At 50.2% G+C, this 25,188-nt stretch overlaps 1 protein-coding gene across 3 annotated transcripts in view; it reads left to right on the top strand.

Moving 5' to 3' along the window:
- The first annotated feature begins 1,633 nt into the window (after positions 1-1,633).
- The window catches only part of LOC109877380 (soluble calcium-activated nucleotidase 1), a 40,966-nt gene continuing 17,411 nt past the window's right edge, over positions 1,634-25,188 (top strand). The window contains exons 1-2 of one of the 3 annotated variants that reach the window (XM_031811684.1): positions 1,634-1,900; positions 12,716-13,236. In XM_031811684.1, the coding sequence (XP_031667544.1) occupies positions 12,733-13,236 (504 nt within the window). In that variant the 5' untranslated portion in view covers positions 1,634-1,900; positions 12,716-12,732. Of the gene's footprint in view, positions 1,930-2,542; positions 2,583-12,715; positions 13,237-25,188 lie in introns of those variants that run through there. The other 2 variants (XM_031811685.1, XM_031811683.1) reach the window with 2 other exon arrangements.

Genomic DNA, 25,188 nt, shown 5'->3' with positions numbered 1-25,188 from the left:
CTGATAACGCGCCGACAGTGGCACAGTATAGCTGATAACGCGCCGACAGTGGCACTTTTTGTTTCTTTGTATTGGTTACATCACTTCCTGTGTTGTTTCTAAACCTCTCTGAACCATAGAAATAGTCCACCCATTATGACATCATTGACTTGAATAAGGATCCTGTTCTCTGAACCATATTGACTGGGAATCTTTCCCCCACTATGTTGTTCACCGCTGTTATTCTAACTTCATTGACCTGTCATCAGAACCAGGGTTATACATGGCCTCTTGGGGGTGCATGAACGGTGAGGGTGTTCAATCCGCCCCCCCCTGTATTCAAACCTGGGTTATTTTCTAAAGGACATGAACAGGGTCTGGACTTCTCGTGTTAAGATTAAGTACATGACAATGAATTGCAATCAGTATGACGAAAGGTGAATTTTGTCATTCAATAGGTTACGTCTCGAATGGTGAAATGCAGTGCACTTTTTTAGGGAAAAGGTTACCATTTTGGACATATGTCAATATTTACCTACAGTGCCTTGCAAATTATTTCGGCCCCCTGAACTTTGTGACCTTTTGCCACATTTCAGGCTTCAAACATAAAGATATAAAACTGTATTTTTTGTGAAGAATCAACACAAGTGGGACACAATCATGAAGTGGAACGACATTTATTGGATATTTCAAACTTTTTTAAACAAATCAAAAACTGAAAAATTGGGCGTGCAAAATTATTCAGCCCCCTTAAGTTAATACTTTGTAGCGCCACCTTTGCTGCGATTACAGCTGTAAGTCGCTTGGGGTATGTCTCTATCAGTTTGAAAAAAATATGGTTTTATCTTTATGTTTGAAGCCTGAAATGTGGCAAAAGGTCGCAAAGTTCAAGGGGGCCGAATACTTTCGCAAGGCACTGTATATAATTGTCAGATGTGTGTTACACATGGAATTCATTGTAACATGTACCCCAAAAATAACTGTTTTGACACTTGAATTTGTTCAATCTAGAACTAAGGAATACTGTATTTTTGTTTATTATTCTACCCTAATATGAAATTGTCAATCTAGATTTGCACACTAAAATGTAATAATGGTTTTATGTGGGTCATTATGCTTCTTTGTCTAGTAGCCTAAATGCTTGCTTACATTATTGTTTACATGACTAGTAATAATGTTGGTGGGAGAATTATGTAAATATCACAATAAATGTGTATGTCATAGAAGTGTGCCATTCTGTCACAGCTTTCTTTTTGAGAAAATATTGGTGAGTTTCAGAGACGGGACTGTCAGGGAAAACTGTTGGGTTGCAAGGAAGTCGAGCCTTTTCATAACCCTCATATGAAACGTTATAAATAGGACATTGTTTTTGGGGGAACATAAGGGATATTGTGTTCCACCAGCCTTCTGACACCCATTCACGAGAGATATCGCGCTTCTAGAGACAACGCGTTGAACGTTATTTTAATTCTACCGCGGCAGCAGTTCTATTCGTTTCGTTTGCAGTTTTTAGGAAAAATATTATTTATCTCTGAGTCTGAACTGTACTGTACCCACTTGTATGGACTGTACAGGTTACCGAGAGGTCAGGGTCAGTGTGTTTCAACTCAGCGCGAAGACAGAATATTGTTAAGCAAACGCTGGGTCAAGCGACGCAGAAAGGAACGGACCAATCAGGACGCTCGTTGGGATGCGTCGGGTCAGCGGCTGTGCGTCGTCATTGCGCGGACAAGTTGGCAGAGTTTCCAGAGTTCATTCCGCTCGCGCCAGGGAAGCAGCGAGAAGGCGGAAGTCGAGCTGGCTGCCTCAACTCTCTTCCCAGCGATGGAGCAGGGGGAGTAGGGACCGAGAACCACCGAAACACCGGATAACCTCCTCCAAACAGTCGCTACGGGGGACGCGGAGACATCCCTCTCACCCAGTGAGTACGGTCTGTCTAAAGTATTCCCAGTGAGTACGGTCTGTCTAAAGTATACAAAGCCAGGCATAATAAAGTAACGGATATTTCAACTGACAAAGCAGTCTGGAGGCGGATTTATCAATGCTATCCAATAAGCTAGCCCCTAATGCTAAAGTTGTTTTGCACAAGCTAGCAAGGAGCTTGCTAAAAGAGGAATATACTTTCCGAAACGATTTCCGAGCTTCTCTGACTTTTTCCAGAGTTTCTATTGATTGACAGTCATCCAGCCTTTGACCTTGATCATGACTCTGTTCCGTTACTTTACACACAGGAGTAATTGGACGAAGGCGTCTACAGTGGAGGTTTGTTATTAATAAGAGCCCAGACGTTCGGTCTGAACATTAACACGCATTGCTTGCGGTACGGTTTTGGAAGCATAACCTTATATAAGCGATACATACTTTTCTCAAAACAAAAGTTTAAATTGAAACGCACATTTTTAGAAGGTTAGGGTTGGTGTTCCCACAAGGTCATATCTCCATGTTACAGCTGTTTACGGAAGACAGACGGAAGAATGTTACATGCTAATTGCTGTCTCGCATGCTCTGAACACCTGTGTGTAACAGAAGGCCGACAGAAACATGTTGTCACTGAAAGATACTGTCAGCTGCGACTGTGATGAAGCCGGTTAAAACAGTGTACAGTAAGTGTATATCGTATGTGTTTTACATTTGGGAAATTATTTTGTGATATGAAAGTACAGGGCTTTATGTTCTAGAACCGTATCGCAATTGAGAATCGATTGACGTTTAGATGGAGTATTTGGCTGTTTTGGCTGCAGAGATGGTCTACCTCTGAAAATAGCACACGGTCCTTGGACCTTAAGGAGTGAAGGTATCAAAGCTAACTAGTAGCTAGATACGCATTTGGTCAGTCTGCTAGTTTGACAGTCATTCGTTTTGCCCCAAGATTACTGGGGTGTAATCATTACACCGATTCCTATAGCAAAACGTTTAGTCTGCTGCAAAACGTTTTGCAACAGAAACTCTTTTCCTGTATAGAGATGGATGACTCCCCTTTGTATCTGATGAGTTATAGTGTCTGTGACAGAATGAGCAGTGCCATTGAAGCTAAAGCTATCTCCATTTTAAAGTACAGTAAAACTTCAATTAGTAGGGTATCCCGGGCATATATTTGCTTGACATTTGTTGAGTGTTTTCGTGCTTGCAAGTTAGCCCTCAGTGACAATGTCCATGTTAACAGTTTATATCCACGATGAGTCCTCTATCGATCTCTGGTTTACTCCAAATGGAACACGCAAACAAGAGTTTCTATTGGACACATTTGGGTAGGTCCATTCCTGTTTACTTCCTTTTTCTCTGTTTGCTTCCGTTTGGTTCTTAAACAGTTTCCGTAATGAATACACCCCTTGTAGTCTGGCCTGATTTCTGGCTCCAACTCTCTTCCTGTCTTCGTGGCCATGATGTCTTGTTGAAGGGACCTAGGGGTGTATCAGGGGTGTCTGCTGGTTTTGTTATTTCCTTTCAATGTTTCCGATTCAAGACGTAGATGACCAGGTGATTGGAATCCATAACATGAGTGACATGTATAGGGGACAGACAGTTCAACGTATAGGGGTCATGCAGTTGGGACATTGATCCTGCTAGGTAGTATATCTGCTGTAAACTAACATCAACAAGTTTGAATCTAGGAAAACCAATATTCCATAGGTATCCCAAGCTGGGCACTAATAGCATCTGATTGATTTAGTGAAGGGGAGTCCAACTCATTCCATGGAGAAAGCAGCAGACACTGGGCCATCTCCTTTCACCTTGTGGCCAGTTAAGACCTGGACAACCAGGTGAGGGGAGTCCAACTCATTCCATGGAGAAACCAGCACACACTGGGCCATCTCCTTTCACCTTGTGTCCAGTTAAGACCTGGACAACCAGGTGAGGGGAGTCCATCTCATTCCATGGAGAAACCAGCAGACACTGGGCCATCTCCTTTCACCTTGTGTCTAGTTAAGACCTGGACAACCAGGTGAGGGGAGTCCATCTCATTCCATGGAGAAACCAGCAGACACTGGGCCATCTCCTTTCACCTTGTGTCCAGTTAAGACCTGGACAACCAGGTGAGGGGAGTCCAACTCATTCCATGGAGAAACCAGCAGACACTGGGCCATCTCCTTTCACCTTGTGTCCAGTTAAGACCTGGACAACCAGGTGAGGGGAGTCCATCTCATTCCATGGAGAAACCAGAAGACACTGGGCCATCTCCTTTCACCTTGTGTCTAGTTAAGACCTGGACAACCAGGTGAGGGGAGTCCATCTCATTCCATGGAGAAACCAGCAGACACTGGGCCATCTCCTTTCACCTTGTGTCCAGTTAAGACCTGGACAACCAGGTGAGGGGAGTCCATCTCATTCCATGGAGAAACCAGCAGACACTGGGCCATCTCCTTTCACCTTGTGTCCAGTTAAGACCTGGACAACCAGGTGAGGGGAGTCCAACTCATTCCATGGAGAAACCAGCAGACACTGGGCCATCTCCTTTCACCTTGTGTCCAGTTAAGACCTGGACAACCAGGTGAGGGGAGTCCAACTCATTCCATGGAGAAACCAGCAGACACTGGGCCATCTCCTTTCACCTTGTGTCCAGTTAAGACCTGGACAACCAGGTGAGGGGAGTCCCTAACTAATCAATGGCCTTAATTGATCAATCAAAATCAAGGGAGGAGCGAAAACCATCAGACACTCGGCCCTCTGTGGAATGTGTTTGACGTGTACCCTACTTTTGACCTGGTAGTGCACTATATAGGGAATAGGGTGCCATTTGAGACACAGAACCTGTGTTATAACAGCCTATTAGCACATGGTGAAAAGTGATTAAATCACCATGAAACAGTGGTGATTTGGCCTCTTCTGTGTTGTTTACTTATGGGTTAGCGCTTCCTTCTTTTGTGCTCCAGTCAATCAAACATTGTTACCTCATTTACCTGTATTAGGTTACATCACCTGGTTGCATCACAAATGGCACCTTATTCCCTATGTAGTGCTCTACTTCTGAACAGGGCACTATGGTAAATTAGAGTACAATATAGGGAATAGGATTCCGTTTGGGAAACATTATTGCAGTTCTACCTCTCCTCTCACTGGCTAGAGAGAGAGGGGGGAGGGAGAGAGGGAGGAGGGAGAGTGAGGGAAGGAGGGAGAGTGAGGGAGGGAGGGAGAGTGAGGGAGGGAGGGACAGAGAGAATGGGAGGGAGGGACAGAGAGAATGGGAGGGAGGGACGGAGAGAGGGAGGGAGGGACGGGGAGAGAGAGAGGGAGGGATGGGGAGAGAGAGAGGGAGGGATGGGGAGAGAGAGGGAGGGATGGGGAGAGAGAGGGAGGGATGGACGGGGAGGGAGAGTGAGGGAGGGAGGGACAGAGAGAGAGGGAGGGACGGACGGGGAGAGAGAGGGAGGGATGGACGGGGAGAGAGAGAGGAGGGGGGGGGGGATACAAGGACATTGAGAGGAAGAGATGGAACTCACTTGCTGGATGAGTGGGCGGTTGAAGAAAGGGATGTGTGCAAGAGAAGGAGAGGAATATGCCTGTTGCTGAGTGCTCAGAGAGGAGGAGGAGAGGAATATGTCTGTTGCTGAGTGCTCAGAGAGGAGGAGGAGAGGAATATGTCTGTTGCTGAGTGCTCAGAGAGGAGGAGGAGAGGAATATGCCTGTTGCTGAGTGCTCAGAGAGGAGGAGAGGAATATGTCTGTTGCTGAGTGCTCAGAGAGGAGGAGAAGAATATGCCTGTTGCTGAGTGCTCAGAGAGGAGGAGGAGAGGAATATGCCTGTTGCTGAGTGCTCAGAGAGGAGGAGGAGAGGAATATGCCTGTTGCTGAGTGCTCAGAGAGGAGGAGAGGAATATGTCTGTTGCTGAGTGCTCAGAGAGGAGGAGAGGAATATGTCTGTTGCTGAGTGCTCAGAGAGGAGGAGGAGAGGAATATGCCTGTTGCTAAGTGCTCAGAGAGGAGGAGAGGAATATGCCTGTTGCTGAGTGCTCAGAGAGGAGAGGAATATGTCTGTTGCTGAGTGCTCAGAGAGGAGGAGAGGAATATGTCTGTTGCTGAGTGCTCAGAGAGGAGGAGGAGAGGAATATGTCTGTTGCTGAGTGCTCAGAGAGGAGGAGGAGAGGAATATGTCTGTTGCTGAGTGCTCAGAGAGGAGGAGGAGAGGAATATGTCTTGCTGAGTGCTCAGAGAGGAGGAGGAGAGGAATATGTCTGTTGCTGAGTGCTCGGAGAGGAGGAGGAGAGGAATATGTCTGTTGCTGAGTGCTCAGAAAGGAGGAGGAGAGGAATATGCCTGTTGCTGAGTGCTCAGAGAGGAGGAGGAGAAGGAGAGGAATATGTCTGTTGCTGAGTGCTCAGAGAGGAGGAGAGGAATATGCCTGTTGCTGAGTGCTCAGAGAGGAGGAGGAGAGGAATATGCCTGTTGCTGAGTGCTCAGAGAGGAGGAGGAGAGGAATATGCCTGTTGCTGAGTGCTCAGAGAGGAGGAGAGGAATATGCCTGTTGCTGAGTGCTCAGAGAGGAGGAGGAGAGGAATATGCCTGTTGCTGAGTGCTCAGAGAGGAGGAGGAGAGGAATATGCCTGTTGCTGAGTGCTCAGAGAGGAGGAGGAGAGGAATATGCCTGTTGCTGAGTGCTCAGAGAGGAGGAGGAGAGGAATATGCCTGTTGCTGAGTGCTCAGAGAGGAGGAGGAGAGGAATATGCCTGTTGCTGAGTGCTCAGAGAGGAGGAGAGGAATATGTCTGTTGCTGAGTGCTCAGAGAGGAGGAGAGGAATATGTCTGTTGCTGAGTGCTCAGAGAGGAGGAGGAGAGGAATATGCCTGTTGCTAAGTGCTCAGAGAGGAGGAGAGGAATATGCCTGTTGCTAAGTGCTCAGAGAGGAGGAGAGGAATATGCCTGTTGCTGAGTGCTCAGAGAGGAGAGGAATATGTCTGTTGCTGAGTGCTCAGAGAGGAGGAGAGGAATATGTCTGTTGCTGAGTGCTCAGAGAGGAGGAGGAGAGGAATATGTCTGTTGCTGAGTGCTCAGAGAGGAGGAGGAGAGGAATATCTTGCTGAGTGCTCAGAGAGGAGGAGGAGAGGAATATGTCTGTTGCTGAGTGCTCAGAGAGGAGGAGGAGAGGAATATGTATGTTGCTGAGTGCTCAGAAAGGAGGAGGAGAGGAATATGCCTGTTGCTGAGTGCTCGGAGAGGAGGAGAGGAATATGTCTGTTGCTGAGTGCTCAGAGAGGAGGAGGAGAAGGAGAGGAATATGTCTGTTGCTGAGTGCTCAGAGGAGGAGGAGAGGAATGTCTGTTGCTGAATGCTCAGAGGAGGAGAGGAATATGCCTGTTGCTGAGTGCTCAGAGATGAGGAGGAGAGGAATATGCCTGTTGCTGAGTGCTCAGAGAGGAGGAGGAGAGGAATATGTCTGTTGCTGAGTGCTCAGAGAGGAGAAGGAGAGGAATATGTCTGTTGCTGAGTGCTCAGAGAGGAGGAGAGGAATATGTCTGTTGCTGAGTGCTCAGAGAGGAGGAGGAGAAATGGTGAATAACAGAACACAGCTGGATCTGAGAGGGGAAGAGATCAATAGACCTCACAGCTGGATCTGAGAGGGAAAGAGATCAATAGACCTCACAGCTGGATCTGAGAGGGAAAGAGATCAATAGACCTCACAGCTGGTTTCTGTGGCAGCAGGTTTGGGTTTATACATGCAGTGGTGATTTAATGAGTGACTGCCTGAGTGAGAGTGTGTTTGTGTTAGAGAGGCACATGGTTTTGTTTGGTCTCTCCTGTGTTAGTCTCTTGTGGTCGGCAGTATGTCCTCAGACTGGCTGAAAACCTCATGATACATCCTACTCTCCTTACCTACACAGCTAACCTGTTGACATCTTTTTCTTTTTAAACCTTTGTTTAACTAGGCAAGTCAGTTAAGAACAAATTCTTATTTACAATGATGGCCTACTCCGGCAAACCCGGACGACGCTGGGCCAATTGGGCGCCGCCCTATGGGACTCCCAATCACGTCCGGATGTGATACAGCCCGGAATAGAACCAGGGTCTGTAGTGATGCCTCCTAGCACTGAGATGCGGTGCCTTAGACTGCTGCACCACTCAGGAGCCCTAACTGAAGTGGAACAGAACCAGTGTTTATGTAACAGATTTTCATTCCAAAATGGTTCCCTATCCCCTACATAGTGCACTGCTTTTCAACCCTATGGCCCCTGGTCCAAAAACGTGCCTTAAACAGGAAATATGGTGCCGTTTTGGACACAGTCTCTCCTAGACCAGAGGCAGATAGCATCTAGGGAGACGCCACTCCACGGTAGTTGGTTCCACTTACAGAGCAAATGTGTGTTTCCCTGGGTTCAAATACTATTTAAAATCATTTCAAATACACGATCTGGGCTTGATTGAGCTTGCCTGGCACAGTGCAACCAATAGAATAGTTGCAGGCGATCAAACCCCACCCACCTGGAACTCTAACATGCTAGAGAGCAAACGCTAAAAGTCTTTGAAAGATTTCAAATAGTATTTGAACCCTGGTGCGTATTCTACAGTATTGTAGTGTCTAGCCCTTGCTGCCTGTCTTGAAGTATTGCGTGACTCAGTAGTACAAGTGAGTGGGTGCATAACTGTGACAGAGGAACAACGGAACTAGTACCTACCTGTCCTCTACCTTTTCAAATCAAATCAAATTGATTTATATAGCCCTTCGTACATCAGCTGATATCTCAAAGTGCTGTACAGAAACCCAGCCTAAAACCCCAAACAGCAAGCAATGCAGGTGTAGAAGCACGGTGGCTAGGAAAAACTCCCTAGAAAGGCCAATACCTAGGAAGAAACCTAGAGAGGAACCAGGCTATGTGGGGTGGCCAGTCCTCTTCTGGCTGTGCCGGGTGGAGATTATAACAGAACATGGTCAAGATGTTCAATGTTCATAAATGACCAGCATGGTCGAATAATAATAAGGCAGAACAGTTGAAACTAGAGCAGCAGCACAGTCAGGTGGAAGTTGAAACTGGAGCAGCAGCATGGCCAGGTAGACTGGGGACAGCAAGGAGTCATCATGTCAGGTAGTCCTGGGGCATGGTCCTAGGGCTCAGGTCAGTTGAAACTGGAACAGCAGCATGGCCAGGTGGACTGGGGACAGCAAGGAGTCATCATGTCAGGTAGTCCTGGGGCATGGTCCTAGGGCTCAGGTCCTCCGAGAGAGAGAAAGAAAGAGAGAAGGAGAGAATTAGAGAACGCACACTTAGATTCACACAGGACACCGAATAGGACAGGAGAAGTACTCCAGATATAACAAACTGACCCCAGCCCCCCGACACATAAACTACTGCAGCATAAATACTGGAGGCTGAGACAGGAGGGGTCAGGAGACACTGTGGCCCCGTCCGAGGACACCCCCGGACAGGGCCAAACAGGAAGGATATAACCCCACCCACTTTGCCAAAGCACAGCCCCCACACCACTAGAGGGATATCTTCAACCACCAACTTACCATCCTGAGACAAGGCTGAGTATAGCCCACAAAGATCTCCGCCACGGCACAACCCAAGGGGGGGGGGGGGGGGGGCGCCAACCCAGACAGGATGATCACAACAGTGAATCAACCCACTCAGGTGACGCACCCCCTCCAGGGACGGCATGAGAGAGCCCCAGCAAGCCAGTGACTCAGCCCCTGTAATAGGGTTAGAGGCAGAGAATCCCAGTGGAAAGAGGGGAACCGGCCAGGCAGAGACAGCAAGGGCGGTTCGTTGCTCCAGAGCCTTTCCGTTCACCTTCCCACTCCTGGGCCAGACTACACTCAATCATATGACCCACTGAAGAGATGAGTCTTCAGTAAAGACTTAAAGGTTGAGACCGAGTTTGCGTCTCTGACATGGGTAGGCAGACCGTTCCATAAAAATGGAGCTCTATAGGAGAAAGCCCTGCCTCCAGCTGTTTGCTTAGAAATTCTAGGGACAATTAGGAGGCCTGCGTCTTGTGACCGTAGCGTACGTATAGGTATGTACGGCAGGACCAAATCAGAGAGATCGGTAGGAGCAAGCCCATGTAATGCTTTGTAGGTTAGCAGGAAAACCTTGAAATCAGCCCTTGCTTTGACAGGAAGCCAGTGTAGAGAGGCTAGCACAAGTCTGTTGCCCCTAGCAACCATGATGCAAGACTTGCAGAGAACATGTCATCTTGTCTGGAGCAGTACTGTACCACACAAACACAGAGCCCTCTCCAGTTTCAACTGGAAGGCACCTGTTCCCTCTCCTCCACCCAGCCATGACACCCTATTCCCTACACAGAGCCTTATGGGACCATGTCAACAGTCAGGTACCACACCTGTGTTCAGGTAGGGAGAAGTTGCCCCTAGATGCTGTTTTTGGATCAGTTTGGCATTTTCCCTACTTCTAGTTAAAGATAGGACTGTGGTAGGTGAAGCTGATTCTAGATCTGTACCTAGTGGTAAACTACACCCAGAAGCACTGGTAGCCCAGGGTCGTATTCATTAGTGCAAACGTGTTGCAACAGGAAATGTAATGCAAAGTAAACTGAGATTCTTTCCTATTGGATAAGTTCAGTTTCTGTCTGTTTTCTTTCATTTAATGTCTAGTGAATACGACCCAGTCCTGGTGAGCCTTGTCCAGTCACTAGCTGGTTTAGTGAATACGACCCAGTCCTGTGGAGCCTTGTCCAGTCACTAGCTGGTTTAGTGAATACGACCCAGTCCTGGGGAGCCTTGTCCAGTCACTAGCTGGTTTAGTGAATACGACCCAGTCCTGGGGAGCCTTGTTCAGTCACTAGCTGGTTTAGTGAATACGACCCAGTCCTGGGGAACCTTGTCCAGTCACTAGCTGGTTTAGTGAATACGACCCAGTCCTGGGGAACCTTGTCCAGTCACTAGCTGGTTTAGTGAATACGACCCAGTCCTGGGGAGCCTTGTCCAGTCACTAGCTGGTTTAGTGAATACGACCCAGTCCTGGGGAGCCTTGTCCAGTCACTAGCTGGTTTAGTGAATACGACCCAGTCCTGGTGAGCCTTGTCCAGTCACTAGCTGGTTTAGTGAATACGACCCAGTCCTGGGGAGCCTTGTCCAGTCACTAGCTGGTTTAGTGAAGGCGACCCAGTCCTGGGGAGCCTTGTTCAGTCACTAGCTGGTTTAGTGAAGGCGACCCAGTCCTGGGGAGCCTTGTTCAGTCACTAGCTGGTTTAGTGAAGGCGACCCAGTCCTGGGGAGCCTTGTTCAGTCACTAGCTGGTTTAGTGAATACGACCCAGTCCTGGGGAGCCTTGTCCAGTCACTAGCTGGTTTAGTGAATACGACCCAGTCCTGGGGAGCCTTGTCCAGTAACTAGCTGGTTTAGTGAAGACGACCCAGTCCTGGGGAGCCTTGTTCAGTCACTAGCTGGTTTAGTGTCTAGTGAATACGACCCAGTCCTGGGGAGCCTTGTCCAGTCACTAGCTAGTTTAGTGAATACGACCCAGTCCTGGGGGGCCTTGTCCAGTCACTAGCTGGTTTAGTGAATACGACCCAGTCCTGGGGAGCCTTGTCCAGTAACTAGCTGGTTTAGTGAAGACGACCCAGTCCTGGGGAGCCTTGTTCAGTCACTAGCTGGTTTAGTGAATACGACCCAGTCCTGGGGAGCCTTGTTCAGTCACTAGCTGGTTTAGTGAATACGACCCAGTCCTGGGGAGCCTTGTTCAGTCACTAGCTGGTTTAGTGAATGCGACCCAGTCCTGGGGAGCCTTGTTCAGTCACTAGCTGGTTTGCATCTAATTTGCTGACAGATCTTCATGCAAATATTTTAAAAAAGTAAAACATTTTTGCATTTTCCCCAGAGTGGGGTTTCCTCCAAACAGACTGGTTGTGGTTAAATAAAAGTCCGTGCTTGATGACTTGTTGAACAAAATGTACATTTTAACTTACATTTCTATTTGGTACATGAAAACTTAAAGTTCAATGTGTTTCCATCACATGTCCCCCTCCGCGTGTTCTCTAGCCACAGCTGTCACATGCATTGTGGGTAGGCTACCGACATTATGATGTTATTATGGACAAGAACAAGAGTTGTTTATATTAGTCAAGCAGCAGTGAAGCATCAATCATCACGTCACCAGAATCAAACCCTTGATATTTATTGAAAGGAGCATCAAGCTCATCACTGTGCCCTTTCACCACCCTGTGAAGTTCATTATAACTTATTTCATCTGTAGCCTAATAAACTGCATTGAGTCGTAGTGGGAGGACCACACACACCATCTCATCACGTGACTCCATGTTTACTTCCATATGATGTATAATAAACCAATATTTGCTGATAAAGGCATTTCCACCACCATCTCTCGCATAATACATTTTACACCAAAACATCCACCATGTCGAACGAACAAATTATCTCTCGGGATTAATGCAGTTGTACAGAAGCGACCTGTTTCCATCTCAGCTGTCGTGATTTAATTTTCATTTTTATAAGGGATGACTTGACTGTGGGTTGAAACGTGGTTAGTGGAATGGATATTTTGACTAATTCTCAGCACCAGGCTGCAGTGTAACAATAAACAGTGGACAATATAATGAATGAACAACAATGAACAATGAAATGAACATTTGCCCTCTTCCCTTTTCAAATTCTCTTTCCCCTTTTACCCACTGTATCTCTGTCCATCTCTCTCTCTGTCCATCTCTGTCTCTGTCCATCTCTCTCTGTCCATCTCTCTCTCTCTCTGTCCATCTCTCTCTCTCTCTCTCTGTCCATCTCTCTCTCTCTGTCCATCTCTCTTGCCCCTCTTTCCCCACCCTCCCAGCTCCCTCTCCCTCCCCCATGTCCATTATCTCAGGGTATAATTCAGAGCCGGAACGTGGTGGTCCTGATGATTCCAGTTCCATGAATTCCCTACGGATCTCCGTACGAGGCCTTCCTGCCCTGGCCTTCATGGCCGGCGCCACCTCTGACCCCCGCTTCCGCCTAAAATGGAGGGCCATCACCGTGGCAACACTCCTTGCCCTCGCCCTGCTGTTCTACCTGCACCAGACGACGGGGGTCGGAACTGGCGGCAATGACGTCTTCGGCGTCTCCTCTGACCGCTTCCATCACCACGGTAACGGGGCGCAAAGCTGGTGGACGAACAATGACAATGAAATAATAAACAATAATGGTAACCGTCAACCGGTGGCTGCAGTGGGAAACAACGGCGGCGTCAACTGGAATAATAAACACTACAACGACACATATCCTCTCAGTCCCCCGGAGAGGATGGCGTCCGGGAGCATCCGGTACCGTATTGGGGTGATCGCAGACTTGGACACGGCCTCAATGAGCACCAAGGTATTTAAATCATGCTTAAAAACCCACATTTCAGCTTTATCCGTAATTAGACTATGTTCTTTATTTTTTTATTTTTTTTCATTTATTACATTTTATATAAAACATTTGTTATTATTTTTATTCTAAATCTCCCCAATTTCGTGGTATCCAATTGGTAGTTAGTCTTGTCTCATCACGGCCTTAGACCACAGGTAGAAGTGTGATTCAGAGCCTTAGACCACAGCTAGCAGTGTGATGCAGAGCCTTAGACCACAGCTAGCCGAGCCTTAGACCACAGCTAGCCGAGCCTTAGACCACAGCTAGCAGAGCCTTAGACCACAGCTAGCAGAGCCTTAGACCACAGCTAGCAGAGCCTTAGACCACAGCTAGCAGAGCCTTAGACCACAGCTAGCAGTGTGATGCAGAGCCTTAGACCACAGCTAGCAGTGTGATACAGAGCCTTAGACCACAGCTAGCAGTGTGATACAGAGCCTTAGACCACAGCTAGCAGTGTGATGCAGAGCCTTAGACCACAGCTAGCAGTGTGATACAGAGCCTTCGACCACAGCTAGCAGTGTGATGCAGAGCCTTAGACCACAGCTAGCAGTGTGATACAGAGCCTTAGACCACAGCTAGCAGTGTGATGCAGAGCCTTAGACCACAGCTAGCAGTGTGATGCAGAGCCTTAGACCACAGCTAGCAGTGTGATGCAGAGCCTTAGACCACAGCTAGCAGTGTGATGCAGAGCCTTAGACCACAGCTAGCAGTGTGATGCAGAGCCTTAGACCACAGCTAGCAGTGTGATGCAGAGCCTTAGACCACAGCTAGCAGAGCCTTAGACCACAGCTAGCAGTGTGATGCAGAGCCTTAGACCACAGCTAGCAGCGCCTTAGACCACAGCTAGCAGAGCCTTAGACCACAGCTAGCAGAGCCTTAGACCACAGCTAGCAGAGTGATACAGAGCCTTAGACCACAGCTAGCAGAGCCTTAGACCACAGCTAGCAGAGCCTTAGACCACAGCTAGCAGTGTGATGCAGAGCCTTAGACCACAGCTAGCAGTGTGATGCAGAGCCTTAGACCACAGCTAGCAGTGTGATACAGAGCCTTAGACCACAGCTAGCAGTGTGATACAGAGCCTTAGACCACAGCTAGCAGTGTGATGCAGAGCCTTAGACCACAGCTAGCAGTGTGATACAGAGCCTTAGACCACAGCTAGCAGTGTGATGCAGAGCCTTAGACCACAGCTAGCAGAGCCTTAGACCACAGCTAGCAGAGCCTTAGACCACAGCTAGCAGACCCTTAGACCACAGCTAGCAGAGCCTTAGACCACAGCTAGCAGAGCCTTAGACCACAGCTAGCAGAGCCTTAGACCACAGCTAGCAGAGTGATACAGAGCCTTAGACCACAGCTAGCAGAGCCTTAGACCACAGCTAGCAGTGTGATGCAGAGCCTTAGACCACAGCTAGCAGTGTGATACAGAGCCTTAGACCACAGCTAGCAGTGTGATACAGAGCCTTAGACCCCAGCTAGCAGAGCCTTAGACCACAGCTAGCAGAGTGATACAGAGCCTTAGACCACAGCTAGCAGAGCCTTAGACCACAGCTAGCAGTGTGATGCAGAGACTTAGACCACAGCTAGCAGTGTGATGCAGAGCCTTAGACCACAGCTAGCAGTGTGATACAGAGCCTTAGACCACAGCTAGCAGTGTGATACAGAGCCTTAGACCACAGCTAGCAGTGTGATGCAGAGCCTTAGACCACAGCTAGCAGTGTGATGCAGAGCCTTAGACCACAGCTAGCAGTGTGATGCAGAGCCTTAGACCACAGCTAGCAGTGTGATACAGAGCCTTAGACCACAGCTAGCAGTGTGATGCAGAGCCTTAGACCACAGCTAGCAGTGTGATGCAGAGCCTTAGACCACAGCTAGCAGTGTGATGCAGAGCCTTAGACCACAGCTAGCAGTGTGATACAGAGCCTTAGACCACAGCTAGCAGTGTGATGCAGAGCCTTAGACCACAGCTAGCAGAGCCTTAGACCACAGCTAGCAGAGCCTTAGACCACAGCTAGCAGAGCCTTAGACCACAGCTAGCAGAGCCTTAGACCACAGCTAGCAGAGCCTTAGACCACAGCTAGCAGAGCCTTAGACCACAGCTAGCAGAGCCTTAGACCACAGCTAGCAGAGTGATACAGAGCCTTAGACCACAGCTAGCAGAGCCTTAGACCACAGCTAGCAGTGTGATGCAGAGCCTTAGACCACAGCTAGCAGTGTGATGCAGAGCCTTAGACCACAGCTAGCAGTGTGATACAGAGCCTTAGACCACAGCTAGCAGTGTGATACAGAGCCTTAGACCACAGCTAGCAGTGTGATGCAGAGCCTTAGACCACAGCTAGCAGTGTGATGCAGAGCCTTAGACCACAGCTAGCAGTGTGATGCAGAGCCTTAGACCACAGCTAGCAGTGTGATGCAGAGCCTTAGACCACAGCTAGCAGTGTGATGCAGAGCCTTAGACCACAGCTAGCAGTGTGATGCAGAGCCTTAGACCACAGCTAGCAGTGTGATGCAGAGCCTTAGACCACAGCTAGCAGAGCCTTAGACCACAGCTAGCAGAGCCTTAGACCACAGCTAGCAGAGTGATACAGAGCCTTAGACCACAGCTAGCAGAGCCTTAGACCACAGCTAGCAGAGCCTTAGACCACAGCTAGCAGAGCCTTAGACCACAGCTAGCAGAGTGATACAGAGCCTTAGACCACAGCTAGCAGAGCCTTAGACCACAGCTAGCAGTGTGATGCAGAGCCTTAGACCACAGCTAGCAGTGTGCTGCAGAGCCTTAGACCACAGCTAGCAGAGCCTTAGACCACAGCTAGCAGTGTGATGCAGAGCCTTAGACCACAGCTAGCAGAGCCTTAGACCACAGCTAGCAGAGCCTTAGACCACAGCTAGCAGAGCCTTAGACCACAGCTAGCAGAGCCTTAGACCACAGCTAGCAGAGCCTTAGACCACAGCTAGCAGAGCCTTAGACCACAGCTAGCAGAGCCTTAGACCACAGCTAGCAGAGCCTTAGACCACAGCTAGCAGAGTGATACAGAGCCTTAGACCACAGCTAGCAGAGCGATACAGAGCCTTAGACCACAGCTAGCAGAGCCTTAGACCACAGCTAGCAGTGTGATGCAGAGCCTTAGACCACAGCTAGCAGTGTGATACAGAGCCTTAGACCACAGCTAGCAGTGTGATACAGAGCCTTAGACCACAGCTAGCAGTGTGATGCAGAGCCTTAGACCACAGCTAGCAGTGTGATGCAGAGCCTTAGACCACAGCTAGCAGTGTGATGCAGAGCCTTAGACCACAGCTAGCAGTGTGATGCAGAGCCTTAGACCACAGCTAGCAGTGTGATGCAGAGCCTTAGACCACAGCTAGCAGTGTGATGCAGAGCCTTAGACCACAGCTAGCAGTGTGATGCAGAGCCTTAGACCACAGCTAGCAGTGTGATGCAGAGCCTTAGACCACAGCTAGCAGAGCCTTAGACCACAGCTAGCAGTGTGATGCAGAGCCTTAGACCACAGCTAGCAGAGTGATGCAGAGCCTTAGACCACAGCTAGCAGAGCCTTAGACCACAGCTAGCAGAGCCTTAGACCACAGCTAGCAGAGTGATGCAGAGCCTTAGACCACAGCTAGCAGAGCCTTAGACCACAGCTAGCAGAGCCTTAGACCACAGCTAGCAGAGCCTTAGACCACAGCTAGCAGAGCCTTAGACCACAGCTAGCAGAGCCTTAGACCACAGCTAGCAGAGCCTTAGACCACAGCTAGCAGAGTGATGCAGAGCCTTAGACCACAGCTAGCAGAGCCTTAGACCACAGCTAGCAGAGCCTTAGACCACAGCTAGCAGAGCCTTAGAACACAGCTAGCAGAGCCTTAGAACACAGCTAGCAGAGTGATGCAGAGCCTTAGACCACAGCTAGCAGAGCCTTAGACCACAGCTAGCAGAGTGATGCAGAGCCTTAGACCACAGCTAGCAGAGCCTTAGACCACAGCTAGCAGTGTGATACAGAGCCTTAGACCACAGCTAGCAGAGCCTTAGACCACAGCTAGCAGAGCCTTAGACCACAGCTAGCAGAGCCTTAGACCACAGCTAGCAGTGTGATGCAGAGCCTTAGACCACAGCTAGCAGTGTGATGCAGAGCCTTAGACCACAGCTAGCAGTGTGATGCAGAGCCTTAGACCACAGCTAGCAGTGTGATGCAGAGCCTTAGACCACAGCTAGCAGAGCCTTAGACCACAGCTAGCAGAGCCTTAGACCACAGCTAGCAGAGCCTTAGACCACAGCTAGCAGTGTGATGCAGAGCCTTAGACCACAGCTAGCAGTGTGATGCAGAGCCTTAGACCACAGCTAGCAGTGTGATGCAGAGCCTTAGACCACAGCTAGCAGAGCCTTAGACCACAGCTAGCAGAGCCTTAGACCACAGCTAGCAGTGTGATACAGAGCCTTAGACCACAGCTAGCAGAGCCTTAGACCACAGCTAGCAGAGCCTTAGACCACAGCTAGCAGTGTGATACAGAGCCTTAGACCACAGCTAGCAGAGCCTTAGACCACAGCTAGCAGTGTGATGCAGAGCCTTAGACCACAGCTAGCAGTGTGATGCAGAGCCTTAGACCACAGCTAGCAGTGTGATGCAGAGCCTTAGACCACAGCTAGCAGTGTGATGCAGAGCCTTAGACCACAGCTAGCAGAGCCTTAGACCACAGCTAGCAGTGTGATGCAGAGCCTTAGACCACAGCTAGCAGAGCCTTAGACCACAGCTAGCAGAGTGATGCAGAGCCTTAGACCACAGCTAGCAGAGCCTTAGACCACAGCTAGCAGAGCCTTAGACCACAGCTAGCAGAGTGATGCAGAGCCTTAGACCACAGCTAGCAGAGCCTTAGACCACAGCTAGCAGAGCCTTAGACCACAGCTAGCAGAGCCTTAGACCACAGCTAGCAGAGCCTTAGACCACAGCTAGCAGAGCCTTAGAACACAGCTAGCAGAGCCTTAGAACACAGCTAGCAGAGCCTTAGACCACAGCTAGCAGAGTGATGCAGAGCCTTAGACCACAGCTAGCAGAGCCTTAGACCACAGCTAGCAGAGTGATGCAGAGCCTTAGACCACAGCTAGCAGAGCCTTAGACCACAGCTAGCAGTGTGATACAGAGCCTTAGACCACAGCTAGCAGAGCCTTAGACCACAGCTAGCAGAGCCTTAGACCACAGCTAGCAGTGTGATACAGAGCCTTAGACCACAGCTAGCAGAGCCTTAGACCACAGCTAGCAGAGCCTTAGACCACAGCTAGCAGAGCCTTAGACCACAGCTAGCAGTGTGATGCAGAGCCTTAGACCACAGCTAGCAGTGTGATGCAGAGCCTTAGACCACAGCTAGCAGTGTGATGCAGAGCCTTAGACCACAGCTAGCAGTGTGATGCAGAGCCTTAGACCACAGCTAGCAGAGCCTTAGACCACAGCTAGCAGAGCCGTAGACCACAGCTAGCAGTGTGATACAGAGCCTTAGACCACAGCTAGCAGAGCCTTAGACCACAGCTAGCAGAGCCTTAGACCACAGCTAGCAGAGCCTTAGACCACAGCTAGCAGAGCCTTAGACCACAGCTAGCAGTGTGATGCAGAGCCTTAGACCACAGCTAGCAGTGTGATGCAGAGCCTTAGACCACAGCTAGCAGTGTGATGCAGAGCCTTAGACCACAGCTAGCAGAGCCTTAGACCACAGCTAGCAGAGCCGTAGACCACAGCTAGCAGTGTGATACAGAGCCTTAGACCACAGCTAGCAGAGCCTTAGACCACAGCTAGCAGAGCCTTAGACCACAGCTAGCAGTGTGATACAGAGCCTTAGACCACAGCTAGCAGAGCCTTAGACCACAGCTAGCAGTGTGATGCAGAGCCTTAGACCACAGCTAGCAGTGTGATGCAGAGCCTTAGACCACAGCTAGCAGTGTGATGCAGAGCCTTAGACCACAGCTAGCAGTGTGATGCAGAGCCTTAGACCACAGCTAGCAGAGCCTTAGACCACAGCTAGCAGTGTGATGCAGAGCCTTAGACCACAGCTAGCAGAGCCTTAGACCACAGCTAGCAGTGTGATGCAGAGCCTTAGACCACAGCTAGCAGAGTGATGCAGAGCCTTAGACCACAGCTAGCAGAGCCTTAGACCACAGCTAGCAGAGGCTTAGACCACAGCTAGCAGAGTGATGCAGAGCCTTAGACCACAGCTAGCAGAGCCTTAGACCACAGCTAGCAGAGCCTAGACCACAGGAGCCTTAGACCACAGCTAGCAGAGCCTTAGACACAGCTAGCCGAGAAGCCTAGACCACAGCTCGCAGAGCCTTAGACCACAGCTAGCAGAGCCTTAGACCACAGCTAGCAGAGTGATGCGAGCCTTAGACCACAGCTAGCAGAGCCTTAGACACAGCTAGCAGAGCCTTAGACACAGCTAGCAGAGCCTTAGACACAGCTAGCAGAGCCTTAGAACACAGCTAGCAGAGCCTTAGACCACAGCTAGCAGAGTAATGCAGAGCCTTTAGACCACAGCTAGCAGAGCCTTAGACCACAGCTAGCAGAGTGATGCAGAGCCTTGACCACAGCTAGCCAGAGCCTTAGACCACAGCTAGCAGTGTGATGCAGAGCCTTAGACCACAGCTAGCAGTGTGATGCAGAGCCTTAGACCACAGCTAGCAGTGTGATGCAGAGCCTTAGACCACAGCTAGCAGAGCCTTAGACCACAGCTAGCAGAGCCTTAGACCACAGCTAGCAGTGTGATACAGAGCCTTAGACCACAGCTAGCAGAGCCTTAGACCACAGCTAGCAGAGCCTTAGACCACAGCTAGCAGTGTGATACAGAGCCTTAGACCACAGCTAGCAGAGCCTTAGACCACAGCTAGCAGTGTGATGCAGAGCCTTAGACCACAGCTAGCAGTGTGATGCAGAGCCTTAGACCACAGCTAGCAGTGTGATGCAGAGCCTTAGACCACAGCTAGCAGTGTGATGCAGAGCCTTAGACCACAGCTAGCAGAGCCTTAGACCACAGCTAGCAGTGTGATGCAGAGCCTTAGACCACAGCTAGCAGAGCCTTAGACCACAGCTAGCAGAGTGATGCAGAGCCTTAGACCACAGCTAGCAGAGCCTTAGACCACAGCTAGCAGAGCCTTAGACCACAGCTAGCAGAGTGATGCAGAGCCTTAGACCACAGCTAGCAGAGCCTTAGACCACAGCTAGCAGAGCCTTAGACCACAGCTAGCAGAGCCTTAGACCACAGCTAGCAGAGCCTTAGACCACAGCTAGCAGAGCCTTAGAACACAGCTAGCAGAGCCTTAGAACACAGCTAGCAGAGCCTTAGACCACAGCTAGCAGAGTGATGCAGAGCCTTAGACCACAGCTAGCAGAGCCTTAGACCACAGCTAGCAGAGTGATGCAGAGCCTTAGACCACAGCTAGCAGAGCCTTAGAACCACAGCTAGCAGTGTGATACAGAGCCTAGACCACAGCTAGCAGAGCCTTAGACCACAGCTAGCAGAGCCTTAGACCACAGCTAGCAGTGTGATACAGAGCCTTAGACCACAGCTAGCAGAGCTTAGACCACAGCTAGCAGAGCCTTAGACCACAGCTAGGCAGAGCCTTAGACCACAGCTAGCAGTGTGATGCAGAGCCTTAGACCACAAGCTAGCAGTGTGATGCAGAGCCTTAGACCACAGCTAGCAGTGTGATGCAGAGCCTTAGACCACAGCTAGCAGTGTGATGCAGAGCCTTAGACCACAGCTAGCAGAGCCTTAGACCACAGCTAGCTAGAGCCGTAGACCACAGCTAGCAGTTGTGATACAGAGCCTTAGACCACAGCTAGCAGAGCCTTAGACCACAGCTAGCAGAGCCTTATACCACAGCTAGCAGAGCCTTAGACCACAGCTAGCAGAGCCTTAGACCACAGCTAGCAGTGTGATGCAGAGCCTTAGGACCACAGCTAGCAGTGTGATGCCAGAGCCTTAGACCACAGCTAGCAGTGTGATGCAGAGGCCTTAGACCACAGCTAGCAGAGCCTTAGACACAGCTAGCAGAGCCGTAGACCACAGCTAGCAGTGTGATACAGAAGCCTTAGACCACAGCTAGCAGAGCCTTAGACCACAGCTAGCAGAGCCCTTAGACCACAGCTAGCAGTGTGATACAGAGCCTTAGACCACAGCTAGCAGAGCCTTAGACCACAGCTAGCAGTGTGATGCAGAGCCTTAGACCACAGCTAGCAGTGTGATGCAGAGCCTTAGACCACAGCTAGCAGTTGTGATGCAGAGCCTTAGACCACAGCTAGCAGTGTGATGCAGAGCCTTAAGACCACAGCTAGCAGAGCCTTAGACCCCAGCTAGCAGTGTGATGCGGCCTTAGACCACAGCTAGCAGAGCCTTAGACCACAGTAGCAGTGTGATGCAGAGCCTTAGACCACAGCTAGCAGGATTGATGCAGAGGCCTTAGACACAGCTAGCAGAGCCTTAGACCACAGCTAGCAGAGGCTTAGACCAAGCTAGCAGAGTGATGCAGAGCCTTAGACCACAGCTAGCAGAGCCTCTAACCACCAGCTAGCAGAGCCTTAGACCACAGCTAGCAGAGCCTTAGACCACAGCTAGAGAGCCTTAGACCACAGCTAGCAGAGCCTTAGACCACAGCTAGAGAGCCTTAGACCACAGCTAGCAGAGCCTTAGACCCACAGACTAGCAGAGTGATGCAGAGCCTTAGACCACAGCTAGCAGAGCCTTAGACCACAGCTAGCAGGCCTTAGACCACAGCTAGCAGAGCTTAGAACACAGCTAGCAGAGCCTTAGAACACAGCTAGCAGAGCCTTAGACCACAGCTAGCAGAGTAATGCAGAGCCTTAGACCACAGCTAGCAGAGCCTTAGACCACAGCTAGCAGAGTGATGCAGAGCCTTAGACCAACAGCTAGCAGAGCCTTAGACCACAAGCTAGCAGTGTGATACAGAGCCTTTAGACCACAGCTAGCAGAGCCTTAGACCACAGCTAGCAGAGCCTTAGACCACAGCTAGCAGTGTGATACAGAGCCTTAGACCACAGCTAGCAGAGCCTTAGACCACAGCTAGCAGGAGCCTTAGACCACAGCTAGCAGAGCCTTAGACCACAGCTAGCAGAGCCTTAGACCACAGCTAGCAGTGTGATGGCAGAGCCTTAGACCACAGCTAGCAGAGTGATGCAGAGCCTTAGACCACAGCTAGCAGAGCCTTAGACCACAGCTAGCAGAGCCTTAGACCACAGCTAGCAGTGTGATACAGAGCCTTAGACCACAGCTAGCAGAGCCTTAGACCACAGCTAGCAGAGCCTTAGACCACAGCTAGCAGTGTGATACAGAGCCTTAGACCACAGCTAGCAGAGCCTTAGACCACAGCTAGCAGTGTGATGCAGAGCCTTAGACCACAGCTAGCAGAGCCTTAGACCACAGCTAGCAGAGCCTTAGACCACAGCTAGCAGAGCCTTAGACCACAGCTAGCAGAGCCTTAGACCACAGCTAGCAGTGTGATGCAGAGCCTTAGACCACAGCTAGCAGTGTGATGCAGAGCCTTAGACCACAGCTAGCAGTGTGATACAGAGCCTTAGACCACAGCTAGCAGAGCCTTAGACCACAGCTAGCAGAGCCTTAGACCACAGCTAGCAGTGTGATACAGAGCCTTAGACCACAGCTAGCAGTGTGATACAGAGCCTTAGACCACAGCTAGCAGTGTGATACAGAGCCTTAGACCACAGCTAGCAGAGCCTTAGACCACAGCTAGCAGAGTGATGCAGAGCCTTAGACCACAGCTAGCAGAGCCTTAGACCACAGCTAGCAGAGCCTTAGACCACAGCTAGCAGAGCCTTAGACCACAGCTAGCAGAGCCTTAGACCACAGCTAGCAGAGCCTTAGACCACAGCTAGCAGAGTGATGCAGAGCCTTAGACCACAGCTAGCAGAGCCTTAGACCACAGCTAGCAGAGCCTTAGACCACAGCTAGCAGAGCCTTAGACCACAGCTAGCAGAGCCTTAGACCACAGCTAGCAGAGCCTTAGACCACAGCTAGCAGAGCCTTAGACCACAGCTAGCAGAGCCTTAGACCACAGCTAGCAGAGTGATGCAGAGCCTTAGACCACAGCTAGCAGAGCCTTAGACCACAGCTAGCAGAGCCTTAGACCACAGCTAGCAGAGCCTTAGACCACAGCTAGCAGAGTGATGCAGAGCCTTAGACCACAGCTAGCAGAGCCTTAGACCACAGCTAGCAGTGTGATACAGAGCCTTAGAGCACAGCTAGCAGAGCCTTAGACCACAGCTAGCAGAGCCTTAGACCACAGCTAGCAGTGTGATGCAGAGCCTTAGACCACAGCTAGCAGTGTGATGCAGAGCCTTAGACCACAGCTAGCAGAGCCTTAGACCACAGCTAGCAGAGCCTTAGACCACAGCTAGCAGAGCCTTAGACCACAGCTAGCAGAGCCTTAGACCACAGCTAGCAGTGTGATGCAGAGCCTTAGACCACAGCTAGCAGTGTGATGCAGAGCCTTAGACCACAGCTAGCAGTGTGATGCAGAGCCTTAGACCACAGCTAGCAGAGCCTTAGACCACAGCTAGCAGAGCCTTAGACCACAGCTAGCAGTGTGATACAGAGCCTTAGACCACAGCTAGCAGAGCCTTAGACCACAGCTAGCAGAGCCTTAGACCACAGCTAGCAGTGTGATACAGAGCCTTAGACCACAGCTAGCAGAGCCTTAGACCACAGCTAGCAGTGTGATGCAGAGCCTTAGACCACAGCTAGCAGTGTGATGCAGAGCCTTAGACCACAGCTAGCAGTGTGATGCAGAGCCTTAGACCACAGCTAGCAGTGTGATGCAGAGCCTTAGACCACAGCTAGCAGAGCCTTAGACCACAGCTAGCAGTGTGATGCAGAGCCTTAGACCACAGCTAGCAGAGCCTTAGACCACAGCTAGCAGTGTGATGCAGAGCCTTAGACCACAGCTAGCAGAGTGATGCAGAGCCTTAGACCACAGCTAGCAGAGCCTTAGACCACAGCTAGCAGAGCCTTAGACCACAGCTAGCAGAGTGATGCAGAGCCTTAGACCACAGCTAGCAGAGCCTTAGACCACAGCTAGCAGAGCCTTAGACCACAGCTAGCAGAGCCTTAGACCACAGCTAGCAGAGCCTTATACCACAGCTAGCAGAGCCTTAGACCACAGCTAGCAGAGCCTTAGACCACAGCTAGCAGAGCCTTAGACCACAGCTAGCAGAGTGATGCAGAGCCTAGACCACAGCTAGCAGAGCCTTAGACCACAGCTAGCAGAGCCTTAGACCACAGCTAGCAGAGCCTTAGAACACAGCTAGCAGAGCCTTAGAAACAGCTAGCAGAGCCTTAGACCACAGCTAGCAGAGTGATGCAGAGCCTTAGACCACAGCTAGCAGAGCCTTAGACCACAGCTAGCAGAGTGATGCAGAGCCTTAGACCACAGCTAGCAGAGCCTTAGACCACAGCTAGCAGTGTGATACAGAGCCTTAGACCACAGCTAGCAGAGCCTTAGACCACAGCTAGCAGAGCCTTAGACCACAGCTAGCAGTTGTGATACAGAGCCTTAGACCACAGCTAGCAGAGCCTTAGACCACAGCTAGCAGAGCCTTAGACCACAGCTAGCAGAGCCTTAGACCACAGCTAGCAGAGCCTTAGACCACAGCTAGCAGTGTGATGCAGAGCCTTAGACCACAGCTAGCAGTGTGATGCAGAGCCTTAGACCACAGCTAGCAGTGTGATGCAGATCCTTAGACCACAGCTAGCAGTGTGATGCAGAGCCTTAGACCACAGCTAGCAGAGCTTAGACCACAGCTAGCAGAGCCTTAGACCACAGCTAGCAGAGCCTTAGACCACAGCTAGCAGTGTGATGCAGAGCCTTAGACCACAGCTAGCAGTGTGTGATGCAGAGCCTTAGACCACAGCTAG

This window comes from Oncorhynchus kisutch, unplaced genomic scaffold, assembly GCF_002021735.2.
Source record: "Oncorhynchus kisutch isolate 150728-3 unplaced genomic scaffold, Okis_V2 Okis01b-Okis20b_hom, whole genome shotgun sequence".
Lineage (NCBI taxonomy): Eukaryota > Metazoa > Chordata > Actinopteri > Salmoniformes > Salmonidae > Oncorhynchus > Oncorhynchus kisutch.
This window is presented reverse-complemented; position numbering and strand designations above follow the sequence as displayed.